We start from the raw sequence: 20,956 nt of genomic DNA, 5'->3' as shown, positions 1-20,956 counted from the left end.
AGGAAAATGGGCGCTTCATTGTGATGTTTCAGGTTTTGAGTTTCCAGGCCTTTGTGACCACCCGGGGAGGCTTCCAGGTGCCTCCTTATACCTTCTAAAACAGGGGCACCCACGCCCCCCAGCACCTCCGCATGCAGCACCCTCTTCTGACCTGCACGCGTCCTCCCACATTTGCAGATGAGTAAACAGGTTCCAAGAAGGAACTGGTCTGTTGCAGAATTAAAATCGCCTTACCGATGAACTACTCTGTTTTCACAGCTCCCTAGTTCCCACCGGTGACCTTTAAATATGTAAAACAAACGTACTACCAGGTTTAGATTCATGTGATCAACTGGTTTTCAAAAAGCACTGATACCTTTGAATTTTTTCTCTTTGCAGTAATTCTGTGCAGCAGGCTTGGAGCCAGGTCACCAGGCACCAGGCCAGTTAGTGGCTGAGCGCTTAGCTTCTAATCCTTGCTGCTGAATACAATTTTTTTAAAGTATTTTAAAAGCCCAACATTACAAAGGTGTCTTTTAAAAGAAAAATGTTAAGACTTTATTCAAGGTATATATCAGGCATATAACAAAAGAGCAGAACTTCAACCTTTGGAATACTGTAATTTTACATCCTTTTGATATGCACAGTCCAGCAGACTACTTTATTACAGATCGTTCTACAGGGATTACAGAAATCAACTAAGAGGAGACACGCACAGCCACAGTCCAGAATGGCAGCTCTCTGAGCGTGTGCTGTTTGCGAACGAAGCACATCCTTTACCATTTGAAATACTGTGCAAGGTGAAGGACTAGGAAGGTGCTCAGTGATGGTCATGGTTGACAAAGCACTGTTACCACAGACACATGGACAGTTCACTACAGAGAACACACATCTCAGAGGCCAGCGAAGTGAGCAAGCTATTCACACAAAGCCAGGAGGGATTACGCCTAACTCTCCAGTTTCTAAGGACAACACTACATCTCACCCCCTCAGAAACAGAACGGGTGCTCGATAGCGAATAACTAAAAGTTACTACGCGAAAATCACAGACTTTCCAGCTAGCGTTTTGTAAACAGCCTGTGTCTGTAAATCAGCAACTTAAAAACATTCAGTTTTATCCTCTAGACAGAACTCCACACCACGACGTGTACACGTTGAGGCATTCACATTCTACATCAGTCCACACACAAATGCACGGCTTGTTGGATAAGTAAACACGTTTTTGCCAGAAATAGGACAGCTGCTCTCAGTTGTACAGTGAGTGTTTTCAAGAGCAAAACCGACTCCCTAATCAACACTTGAAGGAAAAATAGTTACACTTACATTAAGACAGCAGTTTGGATACCTTTATATTTTTTAATTTTTAAATGAGAAGTAATACAGCGTGTCTGGGAGCAGAGTGCTTCAGACTGGTTTTTGGCATAATTGAGTGCAAACTTGATAGCCTGTACTTGTTAAAACTCTCCATTGTAAAATGGTGATAATCTAGGATTTTAATCTCTGCTGCTAAAGGCATTTATTATTCTGGCAAAAAAAAAATTGCTAAAAAGCTGCTTAAGTCAAGCTTTTTTTGTACTTGTTTCTCATATTCTGGGTACTCCCCAATATCAGATAAATACCTTTTAAAGCATATATTTTTCCTCTGTCTGAAACTATTCAGTGAGCTTGAAGAAAACAAGTTTTCTGTCTTCCCTGTCGGGTTTAGGTATTGATGGGTGTGGGGCACAGACAAAGAACAGACCACCCCTATTTGCTCTCTGAACCACAAATTTGCTTTTAGGTTTATTTTCCTAAATCCTTTTGTAAATTACAAAGTCACCTTCAGCGGCATTGGGGGGGGCGGGGTAAAGGGACTTAAATATGCATATCTAGTAACGATCGGCTTCAAGTAAAACCCCTTCTGAGGTGGCTAAGATCCAGTCCACGCTTCATCAGCAAAGACTGGTGTCTGTTGGACTAGCTCAGTCCTGGAACAGTCTTTAACTGGGCCTGTTTATCGCCGATTGACACAAAGTTCTACGTGGTACATGACGCTAATTCTCTAGTGTTCAGGGCATTGCTATGAACAAACACAATCCAAGGACTATAAGTAACTGGGTTGTGACCACTGCATGCATTACACTGAAAGGGAACACCAACTTACCTAAGCACAGGCCTACACTCAGCCCTCCTGGGGAGAGCAGCTGCCTCACATCAAATGCTATTTAAACCAGATTCTTCTTTTCAGATAAAACTCTCCATCTAAGTAGGGAGTCCCCTCAGATGGTGCTCTATTCTCTGACTAAGCGATCCAGGCGTGTACGAAATGAGCGCCCAGGAGCGTGCGACTTCTGTCTTGCTCACTTCTGCACGAGCCAGGGAGGGGACCGCGGGCGTGAGCCACAGCGGCCCGGGAGCCGGGCGCGCGTGTCCCCCCCCCCCCCCGCAGACCGCCCAGCCTCCGCAAGCTCGCTCGCACCCGGCTCTCCGGCGGCAAGCTGGGTGCCTCGGGTGCGCCTCACAGCCCGGCTGAAACAAAGCGCGCTGCTAAGCTTGGTTCTGTTCGGACTGATTGGCTGATTTTTGCTTAGTGTTCTCTAAAACAAAGCGCTCCAGCTGTAGGCTCCTCTACCTGGGGAAATCGGTCACAGCCCTGGGTCCTATGAAGGAGAACAGTCACTTGTCAAGCACTTTTGAAACACTCAAAAGGATTCCTCGCAACAGCTCTGTGAGTCTGCACTCCCGAGGGTGAGCCACCTGCCTCCGGCGACGGTAAGTCCCCCAGAAGGGTTCACAAGCTCCTGATCCTGGGTCCACAGGGGAGACAAGCTTCCTGTGGCTTTTCTCGTCTTCTAGGCTGTTCCCCTGACCTCATTCCACTCACCTCTGGTACTAAAATCTTATCTCTTCATCCTAAACTTCTCTGGTATATTGACTGTCTGGAGAACATGGACCATCGCCCTGCAGGAAAAGGGATGTTTCACTGGAGTTGTGTTTGGAAGCTTATAAGCACATCCGAGACATTCTCTAGAATCAAAATAATTTTTCACACGTCTGTTTTTGCAGTTTTCTTACACATCAGAACCTCTGGCAGCCCTGGCAAGCCCACTATATTAAGCCAAAAGCCATAAATATGTACATCATAGTCCAAAGTATTAGTACCAAGAACAAAAAAAAAGATTTAAAAAATTGCTTTGTTTGCATATACAGGATTGAAAACGAAGTATGCAACAAATAAATTACAAATGTACATCTCAGCAGTGCGGGGGGGGGGTTCTCTTCTATTTCTAAAAACACTGCTGTCTGCAATGACAATCCAACTGTGGAAAATTACTAACCTCAGAAGACAAAGGTCACACCGCCTGCACACTACCTTTCCCTTTTTAGCCTCTCCCCAGCAAAATGAAGAAAAGGAAAGAGGGGGGAAAAACTCTTCAAAGCGGCAGAGGGGAGAGAGAAAAGGCCATGTCCGAGGCTGCGCACTCAGCACACCAGCTTGCGGGTTTCTATGTTATTAGTGAATAAATAGCTCTTTAAGGCAGAGGAGGAACATTCTGTGGATCCGGTGCTGTTGGCTCATCTCACTCACGTGGTTTCAGTGGCCGAGGATGAGGTACTTTTCTTCCTGAAGCGAGATCGAAGGATTCTAGGCGGTGCCTGGTAGGGAAAACAGAAAAAGGATCCCTCAGTTTGGCATAAACGTGGGACATTTTGGGGACGGCCCCTGGCTGGGTTTGTGTTGTGACATCCAGCTCCGCAGGCCAAATGCAGGTGTGTGTGTGTGAGGAGGCGGGAGGGGGGGCGGGGGGAGGCACTCGGAGCCTCGGCAGTGGGAATCAGTCATGTCCCCGCGTCCCCGTGAAGCCGGGCCACCCTCTTCTTCATGCTCTCCTAAGTCCCCGGACCTCCCGAGTCAATGGTGGTGCAGAAGGATGACACAGCTTGTTTCTGCCCTGGGAGCAAAATGATCTCAACAAATGACTCAGCAGAGAGAAAGGCCTCCCCAGCTCTTTGCTATTTCCTCTGGGAACCAGCCTCGTGTTTCTTGGTACGTGCTTAAAAATTCCATCACCCAGTTTTCAGTCCTCTTTCATGCACAGCACACCACACAGCAGAGGAAACACTGTCTTTAGGTACAAAGGGTTCCACCTCATCTCCCCTGCAAATGACTCTCCAGCGGCCCCTCCTTCCAGGGGGCACGCACATCACAGGGGAAGTTACTATTACGATAAAAGAAAAGGGAGATGTTTGTCCTAGCATAGCACTCAAGGGCGTTCACATCTGGCCCACTTCTCCGTACTCAGCTTTTTTCTCTACACTGTCCTTTCACACCCTCCTCCCTTCTCCGTCTGGCTATTTCTAATGCTCCTGAGGACCCAGCTGCAAAGTCACTCCTGAGCCCCACCCACTGCGACCCACTCACAGCCAGGATCCCCTCCTCGGTTCTCACGGTGTTTAACCCATGAGAGGATGTCAGGGGGCTTTGCACTCGTGGTGGAGTGTGCCTCTCTGCTCACTGTCTGCCCTGCCACACTGACTTCTGGAGGGCAGGTCCATGTCGCCACCATTTCCCAGCCAGTAGCACATGCCCCGCGGGCACATGGAAGGGAGGCGGGAGAGGAAGAGGCAGGAACCGAAGGCTCTGGCCTTCCACATCCTGAGTCCTCACACTACAACTTTAGGCTAGGAAATGGGTACCAGCCACCTCTGGACAGAGTACGAGAAGAATCGCTGAAGCGTCTGTGTAGTAATCGGCCTCAGCAGTTCAACGGTAACAGTAAAACACCCTGTGCAGCTTTAAACAGCACAAAACCAAAAAGGCACAAACCCTCAGGATCTGGAATGGTTCTGGCAACTTCCCTGCCTCTGGGATGAGCCGCTCTCCCCATCATGGCGCTGCCCAGGCTGTGAAGGACTCCTTGGGCAGAGTCCAAACCCAGAATATCTTTTACCAAAACCTCTAACTTCAAAACTGACCCCTGCGTGCCCCACCCGGGGAAGAAGCCTGATGGCCGCGTGCGCACCGCGGCGGTAAGGACTGCGGTCCTCGTGCGAACAGGGCCGGCGGGCCCCTGAGTTGGAGGCGGGGAACCGTTCCAGGCACTGCCTCACCTGAGTCTCACAAAGGTCTCTGCTCTCTGGATGGGGGACTCTCAACTTGCCTCAGATGGACTCTCGGGCCGCCGTGTTCAGCAGGTGGGGAAGGAGAAGCCGACTCTGGGGTTCCCCAATTCTGCCCGCCCAGCACTCGAGCCCCAGCTGGTGACCCTACACAGAGCCAGGTCCTGAGGCTCTTGGCTTGGCCCTCTTGCTGCCAAAACTCCATCCACATCCACAACTGGCAACAGTACATTTACCAGGTGCACTGTTTTGGTCATTTTGAAGGCTGTGCCCCTCAATAACATTTTATGGGTATCTACTTTGTACCAGGAACTGTGCTGGGTCTTGACGACACAGAGATGAACAAGCTTATTTATAAAAATTTGTCATATAACACATTCTGAGCTTTTCTTCCCCCAAAACACTCACTTGGGATGCTTTTCACTCACACATCACCTTAGGCTAGTAGTTGGGCTTTTATGGTTTTGTTTGTTTAAATCCCTAGGTGCTATCTCACCTCTCCTATTTCTAAATAAAAGCACAGAGTCTTTTTCATCCCTTGGCAAGCAGCCAGATGCTACCTAGTGGCTTGGCCTGCCCATTTGAAGATCTCCCCACCCCAGGCACTCAGGAGATGTTGGGTGTCCCAGGAGATGCCGCCCCCAGGAGCCCCAGATCTCCAGGGTGAAGCCCTTTGTGCAAACACACGCTCCAACCCGCAGCCCCTGACACCGTGTACCTCCAGGGGGAACTCCGTCTTTCGAGGTGCCTTATACTTGTACATGAAATCCAGCAAGTCTTCCTCCTCCTCGTCAGAAAACGCCAGTGGATTTTGGACCTGGTGGGGCTCCCATGCCTTCACACCACCCTCATTCACATCTCCCTCAACCACTTAATGTCCATTTACAATCTACACAGAGGAGACAAAGTACAGCGAGGAGGGATCAGTGTAGAAAGGAGCAAAGGAGGGCAGGCAAGGTCAAGGTTAGGCACACAGCACGGCAAGTCAGGCCGGTTAGGAGAGCCAAGGCCCCAGTAGCACCTGGGGATACTGCAGGGGGTCCGGGATCACGAGGGTGCAGAGGTGAGACTGGTCAGGCACTATGCACAGGAACAAGTACAGACTTCAGAATCTGCTGAGACGTTAACAAGGGAGGTGGCCTTAACTGAGACGTGTCAAACCCTGCAGCTTGGAGCAGTGAGGCCACACCAGAAGAATGCTTGGGAAAAGAGTCTCCTAGAAAGGATGGCGGCAGTGACATCTGGAGGGGAAGAGCACAGTTTTCTATATGATACATCCAAGCAGTGTTGACAGTGCCTTAATTACACTTCCACCTTCAGCTCCAAGCATTCTCTAACAGACAGGATGTAAATGCCAGGAAACCTTCAGAGAGAACCTTAATCAAAGCTATGTAGATTTTTCATTTCAAAGGCCAAGTCCTAGAGAAGCAAAAGGAGCCTAGTGGAAGGACAACTGAGTAGCAACATTCCTGTTTTGATCTGCCGTGACTAATCCGCAGGGAAAGCTCCAGAATTCATTCACTCACTGAATGCGCAGTATTTTTTCAATGTTCAGTGCTGAGCATATTTCCTGTCATCTGGCCACGTAGTCCTATCTTAGCAGAGATACCACACCCAGCTTCTCTGACACCCAGAGACACATCCTTCTAGGCTTCCTATATTGTTTCTAACCCAGAATCACAGAAGGCAGAGCCAGGGGGCCCTCAGATCACCTGGGCCAACCACCCCAAGGCCTGCAGAGAGAAACCAGAGCTCCTTCTGGGACACCCTGCTACTACTCCTAAACACACGTTCAGCCACCAAATGTGTTCTCTCCATCAAAGGGCGGATAACAGCACTAGGTGTGGTGTTAAGTAAAACTAAACGGAACCCTGATCTTGAGCCGCTGTCCCGTCACTGCTGCCATGCTCCCCGACAGCCAGCAGGGGGCAGCACGAGAGCACGGCTGTCTCAACCACGAATTTCAGAGCTGGGAGGCAGCGCCCGAGTAAGGGCCAAGCCTGAGATCATTAACTTTCCTTTGCGTTTTTCGCTCCTGTGCATTCCCCAGCCGGTTTACTCCGGGTTTAGGTTCCCTCCGGTCCCTTCCCCAGCCCCAGCCTGCTGCAACCTTAGGACTGCCGAACATGAACACTGGCAACTCCAGGGAGCCCTCCCGGAATACTCTGGCCCTCCCCGGCCTCCCTACTCCTTTGGTCACCCAGCAGGACTTGGAATGTGTACCACGAGGCCTGCGCTGCGCGCCCCGGCTCTCTTGTCAGTCTCACCGCCTCGGAAAGCATCCTGAGCTCGGAGGACTCCGGCTGCGCCTCATCGGCCCCGCTGAGCCCGGCTGCGCATGCGCAGCCAGCGGCCACTGGTCCACCAGCCGCGGCGGAGAACTGACACCTCCGAGCGCAGCTCCTGTCCCAGATCAGAACTCGATACCCATCACGAGGAAACTCCTTCTGGGCACCTGACAGGAGGAAAACGAGCCAGGCCTGCCCAGGACCAAGAGCCCGCTGGCTAGGGCAGAAACTGCATAAGTAGCCTGGCCGGCTCCGCGCCAGCAGGACTCCGTGCCTCCTGAGAGCCCGCTGGTTTCAATGTGCCTCTGCGCATGCGGCTCCCTCTAATTCTTGGCCCAGATTTACTGTACTGATTACTCTGGGTTCAGAAGGCAGCCCAGAGTCACCAAGAAATCCTCAGGCGTCCAACACTTCAGCCTGCTGAACTGGTCTGCACTCACGGGTACTGAGCAATGAACTTACACATCACGATAATAATCACCACCACCACCACTGTCTCAGGACTGAAACCAAAATGGCTCTGAGTCTGTCCTCCACTGCATCCTTGAGCATGGACCAAAGGGTAGAAAAGAAGTAACCCACTGGCCCACTGGGAGTGATGGATCAAGGGGGACCCAGATATCCAGTCGGGAATACAAAACAAGCATTCAATTCAGCAGAGGTGGGGAGCAAAGAAAGCTAGTGTGGGCAGCTGGGGGGAGCAGAAGTGGCTTCCCATGGAAGCCACAGAGAGACTAAAAAAAAATGAAGCAGAATAATCCTCCTGGTCACCATGTTCACTGAGGGTTTTTGCCAAGAATGTTGTTTGTAATATTCTGCCTGACTCGCGGGACCCGTGCAAGCATTGCGCACAAGCTGACCTAAGCCTCGGGTTGGCTGCCCTGTTGTCACACTGAATCTCTCTTCTGCATTTCCCTCTGCACTGGCTTCGAGGAAACCCAGCCTTGTGACAGCTTCTGACTTGATAGCATGCCCTGAAGTTTCTCTTCTCACTCTGACTCCATCTTACCTGTTCCCTTTCCAAGCTTCATTTTTCTTACTTTGGTTTGCTGTAACATCTACATTTCCACAAGTAGATTTGAATCTTTTTTTGGAACAGGGAGGAGTGTACATGAAGAAATAAACCCTACAGAATACGGTCCTACCAAGAGAGTGGCTGGACCGAATATTCAGTGGTGGACCTCAACACCCCTCTCCCAGCAGATCTAAACAGAATTCATGACCCACTGTGTTCACCTGAAAGGGTGTTGCTGTCCCCATCTTAATACTCAGATGGCTCCTGGACACAGCTTGTATGATAGGAGCATCTCTCACGCAAGGTCACGGCCACAGCCACCTGCAAACCTCAGGGGACAACAGCCAAGGCCATGAGCCTGCGGAGCTGACCCTGGTGCCTGAGGCTGGTCAGCCTCTAGAAAGGCCAGGGGTCACTCTTATTTTCCACAGCAGGGGAGGGAGTATGTGGCCTTGGCTAGTAGTCTGTATTAGCAAACGTGCAGGCTGGGAAGCAGCTGCCCTCTTCTCTCTGTAGGGAGGGCAGGGAGCCCTTAAAGGCCGAGCTGATCCGTCTGTAGGAGCACTAGGCCTCCCCACAACGAAAGTGCAGCAGAATGTACCAGGTTAGCAAACACCCCCACACGGCACACATTAGTGGGGGCCCGTAATCACAGTCAGCAAGTGGGTCTGAAGGAGAGCACGCCTGTCTGGAACACTTACATCCACGTCCCCGACGGCCACCGAGGAGGAAAGAAAAGAATATTCTGTTAGGGAGGAAACTTGAGGGGATGAAACATACGTGTGAGTGCGAGTGCGCACGCGCACACACACGCACACGGACACACAACTCACTCGCTTCCCAGCTCCAAACCTCTCCCGGCTCCTGCTGCCGAGGAAACAAACTGCCCCGGGGGCCACACTCAAGAAAGACACAATTCTCTCTCTCTTTAAATAGGACAAAAAGGGAATGACTCTGCTTTTTGAAATGATGTCTCATACACTTGATTTAAAAAAAAAAAGGGAAAAACTCCACCTCTGTGACTCACTCCAAGCAGTAACAGAACTCAGGGCTCAGTTCTGTATAATGTCAAGGTAGGTAGAGAGAAAAGAGGGGAGCAGGCGGTAGGGGCGGGAGAGCTAATATCAGAAACAGAAGAAGAGACAGATGTGCAGGGAACGACTGACGGGGCAGGGCTGGAGCAGAATGTTCTCCCCCCCAGGACCTGAGATACACAGATGAAAACCATTTCAGGGGGCCAGATGGGCCCCTCTGATCAAAGCCTGTGACCCCCTGAAATCCTCTCCCAGCATCACTGCTCCAGCCCCGGGTGTGAGACAGACCTTCCCCGACACCACCTGCTGACAATTCACACCCAGCCCCCTTCACTCTCGCAGAGCCGCTCAGAGAGGGAAGGGCCCAGGGAGCATCGACCTCAGCCCCCACTTTACAGAGGAGACTGAGGCCTGGAGAGCCAGTGGGCTTTCCCACTGTCATGGAGGGAAATGGGGTAGACAAGTCATCCGCTGGTTCCCCCTGGAAAGCAGACCTCAGCGAGGTGGTGGGAGAACTCCAGGGCCCTGGGTGACAAGAGGGCCGAGAAAGGCAGGGCTGGGGCAGGGGCTCCCAGACAGCGACTCACAGCAGGGCCACCCCCGCCGGAGGCCTCCACCGAGCCCTGCCTGCTGCCCCATCCCCCAAAACCCCCATCCCCGCAGCTCCCAGGAAAGACCAAACTCGACTGAGCTCCCACGTCGGCTGTGACTCTGTGGAAGGGCACAGGAAAGGCCCCGGCCACGGAACCACCAGGGGTCGCGGGAGGTGGGGGCTTCCCAGAGAGCAGCGCAGGGCAGGCCCACCAGGAAAGAACAGAAGAGAAGACAGCTCTCCTCTCCCTGGGCCCCCAGGCAACAAGGTCCCAGAAGGAGAGGTTTTCAGAATGGCTCAGGGGTGAATAGATGGAAATAACCATAATTGCCCGAGGCCGCTGGGACCGTGCGGTTGCTTCCCCTGAACTGGTGCACCACCAGGCCCCAGTCTTGGCCCCAGTGCTGGAAACAGCTGCGCGCAGCCCCTCTGCTGCTTCCTTTATTGAGCACGTGTTCGCGTGCCGGTTTCAGCAGGATGCTGGTCTCCCGGCCCCCTGCCCGGGACTCCCTGGACCGGGAGTTCACATGAAGCATATGGCCTCCAACCCCCCCATCCCAGGTCTTCTACAGACCTGTAAAAACCTTAGCATTGAAGGTCTTAAAACTGAAGAAATAAAGAGAAAACGGGACACTTCTTAAATCGCAGCTTCATGTCCTCCTGCTCTCCACAGACGCGGGAGGCACGAGCCGTGTCTCAGTGGCACCGGGGCTGGTGGCACAGGCAACAGTGGGCACCAGGCGTGCCTCCCCTCCCCTCACACCAGCCAGCAGCTGCGGGCCAGGGCGGCCCCTCTCGCCTTCTGAGCCAAAGGCAGCTCCTTCACAGGGGAGGGAGAAAGGGGCCTGGGTTAGCCCAGGGCCACTTCTAGTCCCTCACTTGTCTAGTTAAGGTCTTGGAAAGAGCAGGAGCAGGGCAGGAGAGAACAACAGGGCCAAGCCACCACCCACACCTAGGGCGGGTGGCCGCCCGGGTCCCCGCCCAGGCCTGGGAGAGCCGAGGTCCATCCCTTCCCTGGGGTCTCTTGGCTGTAACAGTAACAGTCATTAGCGCCCTTTCACAGCCATTTTCACAACAGCGCAGGGAGGTGGGGAAGCAGGGACTCTTTGCTCTTTTTCAAGATGAGGAAACCAAGGCTCAGAGTGGTTAGGTGACACACACGGCCACGCAGCCGGTAAGTGGCAAAGCAGGACCCGGGCTCCCTTGGCTGCACAAGGACCGAAACCCCTGGAACCACACGGCTCCATCACTTCAGAGGGCCTGGGCAAGTGCCTGTGCCCTCATCACCCAGAGCACAAGGAACTATGACCTTGTGGTGGTTTTAAACTATCTCCATCCATTCTTTGATACTTCAAAGAGATTCCCCTCCCCTTCAGGAAGTGGAAATTAATTCCTTTCCCCCTTGCGTGTGGGCTGGACTTAAAGCCTCTCACTTCCAGCAGAGAGAATAAGGCAGAAGGGGCAGGGTGTGTGACTTTAAAGGTCCCAAAAGGTGCTGCGGCTTCCCGCCTGCCCCCCCGCCTCTGCCGCATCACTCATTCTGGGTGAAGCCAGCTGCTGTGTCGTAAGGATGCTCCAGCAGGCTCCTTTGGAGAGGACCTGAGGCCACCAGCCAACAGCCCCAAGAGAGCCATCTGCAGTCAAGCCTTCAGGTGACCGCAGCCCTGGCCGACATCCTGACCACAATCCCTGAAAGCCCCTAAGCCAGAACCACCTGGTTAAGCCACTCCTAAATTTCCAGCCTGTGGTAACTGTACGATAATACATGTCCGCTGTTTTAAGGCGATAACCTCCTGACTCCAGCCCTAGACCCTGCAGCTGAAAGGGAGCCCCAAGGCCGGGCACCAGCTCCTGGCTAGAGCCTCTCCCAAGGCGAGTCCAGAGCACTGCAGACAAGCTGGCTGTTTACTCACCTTTCCGGGTCCTGCAGGTGGAGCAGCAGGTACACACTGTGGGGACGGGGGCACCGTCAGTGACATCCCCCACTGGACAGGAACCAGCCCCAGGCAAACAGGGAGGCCCCAGGGAGGTGTGGGGATCCCAGTGTGTTCAATTTAGGGGTCCCAGGAATGTGGGTCTCTGTAGAGACACCAAGGTGGGGAAGGGATCATTCCAGATTCAGCTTCCTCTCAGGTGCTAGAAAATGCCCTTGCCTGGCCCGAGAGGTCAGTCCTTGTGTCCCGCAGCCCGAGGGAAGGCAGGGGACGAAGTCAAAGTGTCCCCCGGGGAACAACCCCAACTGCGCCTGCCCAGATGCCCCACCTCTCTCTCTGTCTCCCAGGTCAGAATGACCTGCAGGAAACCTTCTCAGACTGACTTCTGAACCCCCAAAGTGCTTAATGTCTTGCCATTTGGTCAAAGGCCCAATTGGAGGCTGCCTCACACACTCCATTGGTCTCAGTGCACATCTGGGCCTTGGTATACAGTAGGCACTCTCTAAATACATGCTGACTGTCTCCGAGTTCATGGAAGGCAAGGATCATTCTTTCAACTCCCTTTGTACCCTTCCTGGGGTTCAATGCCAGGCTTTCAATGAATGGTGTCTGACAACATACCTCCCAGTCCATTCTGCAGGGAGGGTGATGTCTTCTTGCAAATTGTACTGTGTTATTTTACACAATGGGCATAGATTTTTATTTTACATAAGTTGCTACATGATATCCTATTCGGTTTTGTGCATGTCTGTACCAGGCATCATGCTTTCAAACTCAACCGATATGTTCACTGAAACTTGCTTCCAACTGGCTGCATACGACCCCAGGGTGGGCAGCCACAGCCTCTCACCTGTCCTCTCCCAGCCTGCCCTCAACACCTGCCACATGCCCAGGGCTGGCAGACGACCTTGACTGCTCTCCTCACAGCCCTGAGACGCAAGCTGAATGGGGATTACTGTGCCTTTTCTTCAGAGGGAAAAGCGGAGGTGGCCTGGGCTCGTTTCCTGTGCCAAGGTCAAATCCTCTGGTGGCACCGCCCGAGGCGTCGTTCTGAGGAAGGTTCTGAGGCTGAATCCAGCCCCAGTGGGAACAAGTGTGGTGGCTGCTTCAGGGACGTCTGCCTCGCTGCATGGCATCTGCTGTCTCTGCACAGGCCCAGTGTCACCCAGTCGCGGTGGAAGCTCAGACTCGGGGGCCTTTCCCCTACAGACCAAGCCTGCTGTCCAAGGCCCACGCTGGGGTCGGGGAGGGCACGCGAGCTGGGCCTCCTTTGGCAAAGCTCCTCCCTGGCAACCCGACCCTCCGCCTCCAGGGTAAGACAGCCCTTGAGCCTCTGATCTGAGTGCTTCTGCCCCACGCCCAGGCCCTGGGCCATCTTTCGCCTGTCTTTCGTTCTGAGATGACTTTTATTTTAGGCCCAGAACAGCCGGAGGGGAGGGCCAGTTCTCCCCACCCTCCCGGCTGGGTCAGCACCTGCCTTCCCCACCCCCTGAAATCACAGGTGCCACAGCCGAGGGCGGGCAGTGGGGAGAGCGGGTCACGTCGCAGTTCTGGCTCTCCGTGAGCTGCCCCCGCCCGGCCTGCAGGACGGCCGCCAGCGAGCTGCCGCTGCCTCCCAGGGCAGGCGCAGCGGAGGGCGGGTGGCGGGGCCAGGTCCAAAACAAACCAGCCCGAATCCGTTTCTGTCCAGTGCTCGTCTGGGAAGATGGTCAAAGCCCAGGGAATGCCTCCCATTGTCTTTTTTTTTTTGAATCAAAGTATACTTGACTTGCAATATTATATTAGTTTCAGGTGTACAGCATAGTAATTCAATATCCGTACAGACCATACTCCATATAAGGTCATTGTAAATAACCCTGGCTGTACTCCTGTGTGTTACATCCTTGTGACTTATCCATTTTACATCTAGTAGTTTGTAGCTCTCAATACTCTTCACCCATTTTGCCCCTCACCCCATCCCCCTCCCCTCTGGCAACCACTGATCCATTCTCTGTGTCTATGAGTCTGTTTCTGCTTTGTTACATCTGTTCATTTGTCTTATTTTTTAGATTCCACATTTAAGTGAAAACATACAGTATTGCCTTTCTCTGTCTGACTCATTTCACTGAGCATAATGAGTCCAGGTCCCTCCATGTTGTCACACATGGCAAAATTTCATGCTTTTTTATGGCTGAGTAATATTCCTCACCTTTTAGATCCCACTGGACCTCTCTATCTCTTCTGAAGCTGCCATGAATAATCCGCCAAGGGGAGGTCTAGGCAGGAAGCCTGGATCCCGGTCCTGTGTGGCCTTGGCACAGAGCATGACCTCTCTGAGCCCACTTCCTCTACTTGGTTCACCTCTATAATGACAACATAGACTCTCAGAGGGAAAGGGACTGTAGGAGCACCTAGGCCCACTTCCCAGCCAAGGCAGGAACCCCTTGCTAGAGCTCAGTACCTGACTATTTAACTTTGGTAGGGGCCCTTCCAATGTCAGGGACCTTAGTACCTCACAAGGCAGCCCATTTCGCTCCTGGACACGTTCGAATCATAAAGCACTTCCATAGGTGAGTGAGACACCAACAGTAGGAGCTACCACACAGAGTGCCAGGCAGGACCCTACACGCCTTCACATGGGTTATTTTGTTTGAATCCTCACGACAACCCTACAAATGGGACTTGCCATTCCTTGTGTTCAGATAAGCAATCTGAGGCGCAAAGAGGACGACCAGCTTGCCCAGGTCACACAGCTAGTAAGCCACTACCCTCTTGGGGCTCTACCCCATGGGTTCTAGCTCGGCCCACTGAGTCTGGCAGAACGGGGGCCCTTTTTCCTTCCAAGGACAGCTTTCATCCGAGACTAAGTAGCCACTAAGCCGACCAAGGGTGGAGGTGAGATCTAATTCCATTTCACATCCCTGTTTCTGGGACAGTGCCCAGTAGGTCAGAGCTGTAGATGTTCCAGAAAACCTGATGGTCAGTGGGTGAGTGAACAGAAGGCGCTGGCCCAGGAGTCAGGAGGCCACCAGAGAATGCCACCATCAGGTGACCCTGGTGACAGCTTTCTTCCCTGGGCCTTCGTCTCTTCATTGGTAAAGCCAGGGGGTTAGACTGAGTGAGCCTCAAGGTCCCTTCCTCCTGGCCTTTTGGGATTCCCTCCTCAGTTCCCCCAGCACAGGGTGGGGGTCCCTCAGGAGATAACCCCTACCTGAGGTGGACCTCAGCCCGTGGCCCAGCCTCCACCTCCCAGCCCTGCCAGGGTTAAAATATCTCCTTCCCAACAGAAAAGCCACAGTCTGCAATCCTGGGGCCAGGAGTCAGGGGGGCATTCTGGAGAGGGGAGGAAGCTGGCGGACACTGGGCCTGGCTCTGAGCCATTCTCCTTTCCCTGGCAGGGAGCATGCATTGCCATCCCCAGGGCAGCCAGGGCTCCTTCTATTCCATCCATGTCTCAGACCCTCAAAATCAGGTGGGGTCTGGAAGGACCCAGGGCTCAGGACGGAGGTGCCCCCTGCAGGCTGCACCTCACAGCACACAGTCAAGGTCTATGTGGCTCGGACGTCCCTATTTATATATTTAAGGGCAGGTTAGCCACCTGCTACACATCACAGCCAGAGATTCCAACAGCGGCCTAATTCCCATCCTTAGGCTCAATTTCCCACCACAGGTGAGGGGTGGAGGTGGTGGTCCAGAACCGTCCCCTACAGCCCCTTTCCCATCCTGAGAGCCAAGGTCTCTGTAATCTCCCCAAGGAACGGTCTGGGAAACCACGAGCCCTGGGCCAGCTCCCTACCCCCCTAATCCACGCCCCTACCTGCCAAAATGCTGAAACCCGCCGAAGGATCAGGCGTCAGTGGGTCCCCAAGGTGGCTGCACTTTGACGGCATCACACATCTGAGTCTCACCTACAGAGTCACCTCGGGGCAGGCCCAGGAACCCGCATGTTTAATAAGATCCCAGGTCTGTCCCAGCTCAGGTAGCCCTCTCCCAGAGGCAGACATGGAGGCAGAGGTGTGGTTTCCATGAAGCCCTGGCCACCACCGGAATTAGACTCAGAGCTCACGTGGCCCCTGGCACGTGGTGGCTGAGGGTGTGCATGGTGCATGGGGGGGCTCAGGGATGGAGGAGATGGCAGAGTGAGAGAGAGGACAGGAAATACCATGCAGGGAAAGGGGGCCACGGGAGCCATAAGTCCTGGGTGGGAGGAGACACTCAGGTGCTCAAAACAGATAATCCCTCCAGCGAATGTGGGCTCAGAGAGGAAGAAAACAGATAAAGTTGCCTTGGCCCAGGTCCAGCTGTGACTGTCACGTCTAGGCTTGGGCCATGTATCACTACCCAGCCACTCCCGACCCCCGCAGACATTCAGATGGAGGAGGCAGGACCCTTCTGTGCAGGTGACTGAACCCTGCCCCTGATCCAAGTCCCCCAGGCCAGCTTCCTGTCCTGGCCTGAGTGGTGCTCTGCCCCTTGGCCGGCCTGGCATGGTCTGGATGGCTGTTGGTGGCAAGTCCTTGGGGCAAGGGCCATAGGGTGGCCTGGGCCTCTCTCAATGAAAGCAAAGCCTACAAGATGGAAAAGAGGGGAAGGGAAGTGACACCTACCTGAGCTGCCAGCGCTCTCAGAAGCACTCCTGGACATCTTAGGCTGGCCGTGTTTGCCGCTGGCCCGCCCGGGCCCTGGGGGTGGGGGGCCCGGGGGAGCAGGGGTGCCGTCTCCCCTGATGGTGGTGAGGTCCTGCATGCTGAAGCTCCGGAGTCTCTCCGATAAGGCACCCTGTCCCTGGACACAACACAGGGGGACGCACATGTCAGAGGCCTGGCCCACAGACCGGGGGCAGTTGTGGGGGCAGAGGGAACTCTGACAGCCAGCAAGGTGGAGATCAAGATGTGGAAGGGCTCTACGGGGGGCAGCTGCCCGGTGTGCTTGCTGGCAGCGCTGAAGGGGTCAAGGCTTGGAACATTCTAGAGCCTCCCGTGGGCTCAGTAATTGTTCCTCTGGCTCCTGGCTCCTTCCTCTCCATGATAAACTAGAGCCTCGGCCAGGCCCAGGGCCAAGGAATGACTGCTGCCTGCAGCTCCCGCTCTCCAGGGCTGGTCTGCTGCTTCTCCGGCTTTCACACAAATCAAAATCCTTGCACAGTGACATGTTTCTCTGTTCCCAGGACACAAGAGTCTAGTCAGAATATCAGAATTTAACCATCTCTGTGCTCAGTCCTTACTCTTTTCAAAGGAAATAAAATGCAGACACTATTTTTTAAATGGGTGACAACAGCAATTTCTTTTATCTGTTCACGTTACTGTTCACGAGCCACGTTTTCTTCCACTGTCTCACTGGAGCGTCATAACATACCCCAAAGGTAATGAATCAGGAAGGGGAAAAACGATATTAAAAAAAAAACCAAAACACCCTGCTGACTGTAACCATTTCATATTCAGAGAGCGCCACGAATTCATCTCAAGGGGAAACTGTTCTTTTGTTTAGGAAAGCAAGATCAATCCATCATACTTATGAAAGGCAAGCTCCCCGCTGTCTAGATGACAGAATCTGCGTCGGAGAGTGAGAAGGACCATCACGGAGGCTCAGGGATGACGGCGTTGCTCTAGGTGTGCCTCGGGGGCTGGACAGGGAGACGTGTTTGGGGGAGAAGGGAACCCGAGGGGGCAGGGGCTGGTAGGAGACTGGGTTGTTGAGAACTGGGGCGGGATTTGGAGCAAGAGGCGAAAGGCAATTAAACACCAGGCAAAAGGATAAAACCCGGGCATCTTCACAGTTGAGAGTGTGCAGACATAGGTACCCAGGAAGCAAGCATGGGGATGCAGGTGTCTTATTGGGATAATGAAGGAAACAGGTGTCCTAGAGGGGCAGAGGACTTAGGGACAACAGGCACAACAGATAGAACAGAACCAGCAAATCAGCACAACATCAGCGAGGGCAGCTGGCAAGAGCTCCGGGCTGGCGGTGGGACTGACGAAACAAACAAGGGCCATGACAGCTTAGCAAGAGGCTTTCACAGAGGGCAGAAGGGTTTGGAGATGTTTTTCATTTTATTAAAAAAAAAAAAGTAATGAACATGAGCTAACAAAGCACAGCAATTCACTGAAATAACTTTAGCAAAAGATTCAGCAAGTGCAGGATGAGTTCATTAGACGGGAGAGGGGAAAACAAAGGAGCTTGCACACAGGTTTAGAAGAAACATCAGAATGAAACAAAGGCCCATGAAAATAGGAAAAAGATAAGTTCTCAACCCACCCAAAGTATAAAAGAAAAACATATCTCAAGGAAGCTAACAACAACAAAAAGAAAATTGTTTAAATAATCATCAAAATATATATATATATGCAATTAGAATTCTAAATCCAGGCAAAGGGGTGTTTGAAGAGCATTATGTGAAAAAGGCAGAAATTATGCTGGTTGCCTCAGATACTGCTCTGGAACGAGGGTTGGCAAGGGGTTTGAGGCTTCACCTTCTAGACATAACAGCTGGGTGCTCTTTGCCAAAAAGATGAGGGCAGGACCAGCTGCCCAATATAATCCCCTCCAAATCCATCAGCCAATGATCCATGATTATTGCACTCAGAAACACTTAAGATGACATCTAGAACTTAGACGAAATGAGATGACCAAGGAACAAACACTGATTCTGAGAAGAGAGAGGAAATATTCTGATAATTATAATGAAGTAATCAACACTAGGTTAACATTCAGGAAAATCACTCACAGATTCGCTCTTGCATTCATCCTCCTGTTTATTCATTTATCTGTTTGACAATGATTTAGCAAGGACCTTCCATGGACAAGACCCTGTGCTGGGTGTATTAGGAAAATACTGAAAACACAGCTCGACGTCTGACAAAATGTAAAAAGACAAATGGACAAATAACCACCCAGAATTGCCATTCCGGAAGGAAATGGAGATGTAGAGTCAGACCTGGATTCAAATCCCAGTCCCATCACTAACAGCTGGGTGACCTCAACCTCTCTGCACCTCACTGCTCGCATCTGCAGAACTGCACCCACGTGGCAGGATGGTGGGGGGAGGAGATGAGAGGCTGCTGCAAGATACCCGTTACAAAGCCCAGTGCGTGTACATGTCCCACAAATGTCAACTAAGATGATGAGGTACTGTGGCTGAGACACACAAGTCGCTGCTGAAATTGAAAAAAAAAAAAAATAGAAAGATCATTTCTGGCCAAAGAAGCCAGGAGGGGCTTCATGATCCCAGCCCAGGTAAATGGTCAGGGGCTAACTCCACCACTGTGTCTGCCGGCTCTTACAAAGCCTCAGCAGCGTATCTGGGAGAAAGAAGCAGGCGCCGCACACACCCACGTCCTGCGCAGCAGAGCACTCAGTTCCACCCTCGGAAGCCAGCCAGCCCAGCTCCAGCATCACTAGCATCATGAAGACTGGAAGTGGCAGAGGTCAGGAAGGGAAGGGGATAATAATCGCTCAGTATCAATCTAGTCCTATCTCAGAAGAAATCACGGCAGCAGGGGTACAGGCTCTTGAAAATAAATCAGCCCGTACCCATCAAAACAGCGTGAGATGGTTCAAATCAATACGGCGCTCTCATCTGTAAACCTCTCAGCCCCACTCAGTCTCCACTCAAACTTCATCTCCAGGTCCATCCATGTTGCTGCAAATGACATCCTTTTATTTCTTTTTATGGCAGCACACGAGAAATTGACATGTTGCAACTGACAATACTTCAATTAAAAATAAATAAAATAAGGAATTCTTTTTTTAAGTCCCCCCCAAAAAACACCTCATCCCCATTCACTTCCCACAAGCCTTGTTCCACCTGCCACTTCAGCTCTGCTCTGAGAGCTCGTTTTGTTACTCTGGGAACAACCAAGAGTTGTTGTCTGGTATTCTGCAAAACTGGGTTCCTTATTTTGGGAGAATAAATTTGGATACTAAGTTTGGGAAAGCTTAAAAGCTTATTCCATAACTCAATGAGCCACATTACTGTATTAAAAGCTTTGAGAAGCCTTAGTGTTTTGGGTTGTTTAACTCAGCATAACCCAAATGTATTTGACCACAGGGGGATAAACTGTTAATCTGACCATCCAAAAGCCATTCCCAAACCCACTGTCGAAATGGTGAGAAAACACAGATCTCCCACAGTCCCTCATAGCTATGAACGGCCATGGGATGCAGTTCTAGCCACTGGGAGGTAAAGGGAAGCCTGCCAAGGGATTTTCAGAAAAGATGTTCCCTCTCTCTGATATGCAGAAGGCAAAAGAAGATGTGACCCTGCTGCCTGCTGTCTCCTTTGAGTGTGGAAACTGCCATCTTGTGACAAGGAGACTCAGGGAGACAGCTGCTCAGAGACTTGATAGCACCGAGTCACTGGAATACTGACAGTGCCCATCCACTCCTAGACTTTTTTTGGGGGGAGGGTAATTTATTTAATTCATTAATTTATTTATTTTTAGTGGAGGGATTGAAGTCAGGATCTCATGCATGCTAAGCACGCTACCACTGAACTATATACCTTACCCCCCTACTCCTAGACTTCTTGTAAATGATTTTCATCAGTTACAAGACATAGATTTTTTTCATCTCTGAAATTGGCGTGGGTCTAACAAGTGATCTTGTCTTATCCTTGTTGTCACTGCCTACAGTGAATACCCTTGGTTGTTATTCCTGAAGGCAAGATTGGAGAACGGAGACTCCTGACTGTTCACTGTTAACAAGCCGTTTAAGACCCACTTGAAGAAACATGAGCCCAGGTTGTCTAAGACACATTGCACCGGCAAAAGGAAGAAAGTGACAAGATCAGAACCAGCAGGACGGGTATCAGCAGCACAGATAAAAATGCCAGACAACAGTCTGCATCACCACCGCCCTGGAAGGCACGGTGAGGGAGATGGTGTGATCGCACACGAATACTGATGAACTGAGTTGAAAAGTGACTCAGAAGGATCAGATGCTGAAGTGACGTTTAGAAACACTTCAATTTATTGTGCCTATGTTCCCTTTAATGCATGTACAAAAGTGATGCACAGAAAAATAACCACATCTACGTA

At 51.9% G+C, this 20,956-nt stretch overlaps 1 protein-coding gene across 6 annotated transcripts in view; it reads right to left on the bottom strand.

The window, feature by feature from the left end:
* Positions 1-509: 509 nt before the first annotated feature.
* The window catches only part of REEP1 (receptor accessory protein 1), a 93,790-nt gene continuing 73,343 nt past the window's right edge, over positions 510-20,956 (bottom strand). For 2 of the 6 annotated variants that reach the window (XM_074354436.1, XM_074354438.1), the window contains 5 exons: positions 16,529-16,706; positions 11,922-11,957; positions 5,798-5,949; positions 3,548-3,615; positions 510-2,919 (listed from right to left, as the gene is read on the bottom strand). In XM_074354436.1, coding sequence (XP_074210537.1) covers positions 2,859-2,919; positions 3,548-3,615; positions 5,798-5,949; positions 11,922-11,957; positions 16,529-16,706 — 495 coding nt within the window. In that variant the 3' untranslated portion in view covers positions 510-2,858. Of the gene's footprint in view, positions 3,616-5,797; positions 5,950-11,921; positions 11,958-16,528; positions 16,707-20,956 lie in introns of all 6 variants that reach the window. The other 4 variants (XM_074354437.1, XR_012502933.1, XM_074354439.1 and 1 more) reach the window with 4 other exon arrangements.

The sequence above is a fragment of the Camelus bactrianus genome, chromosome 28 (genome assembly GCF_048773025.1).
Source record: "Camelus bactrianus isolate YW-2024 breed Bactrian camel chromosome 28, ASM4877302v1, whole genome shotgun sequence".
NCBI classification, from domain to species: Eukaryota; Metazoa; Chordata; class Mammalia; order Artiodactyla; family Camelidae; genus Camelus; species Camelus bactrianus.
The sequence above is the reverse complement of the archived record's forward strand: the minus strand, read 5'-3'. Positions and strand labels throughout refer to the sequence as shown.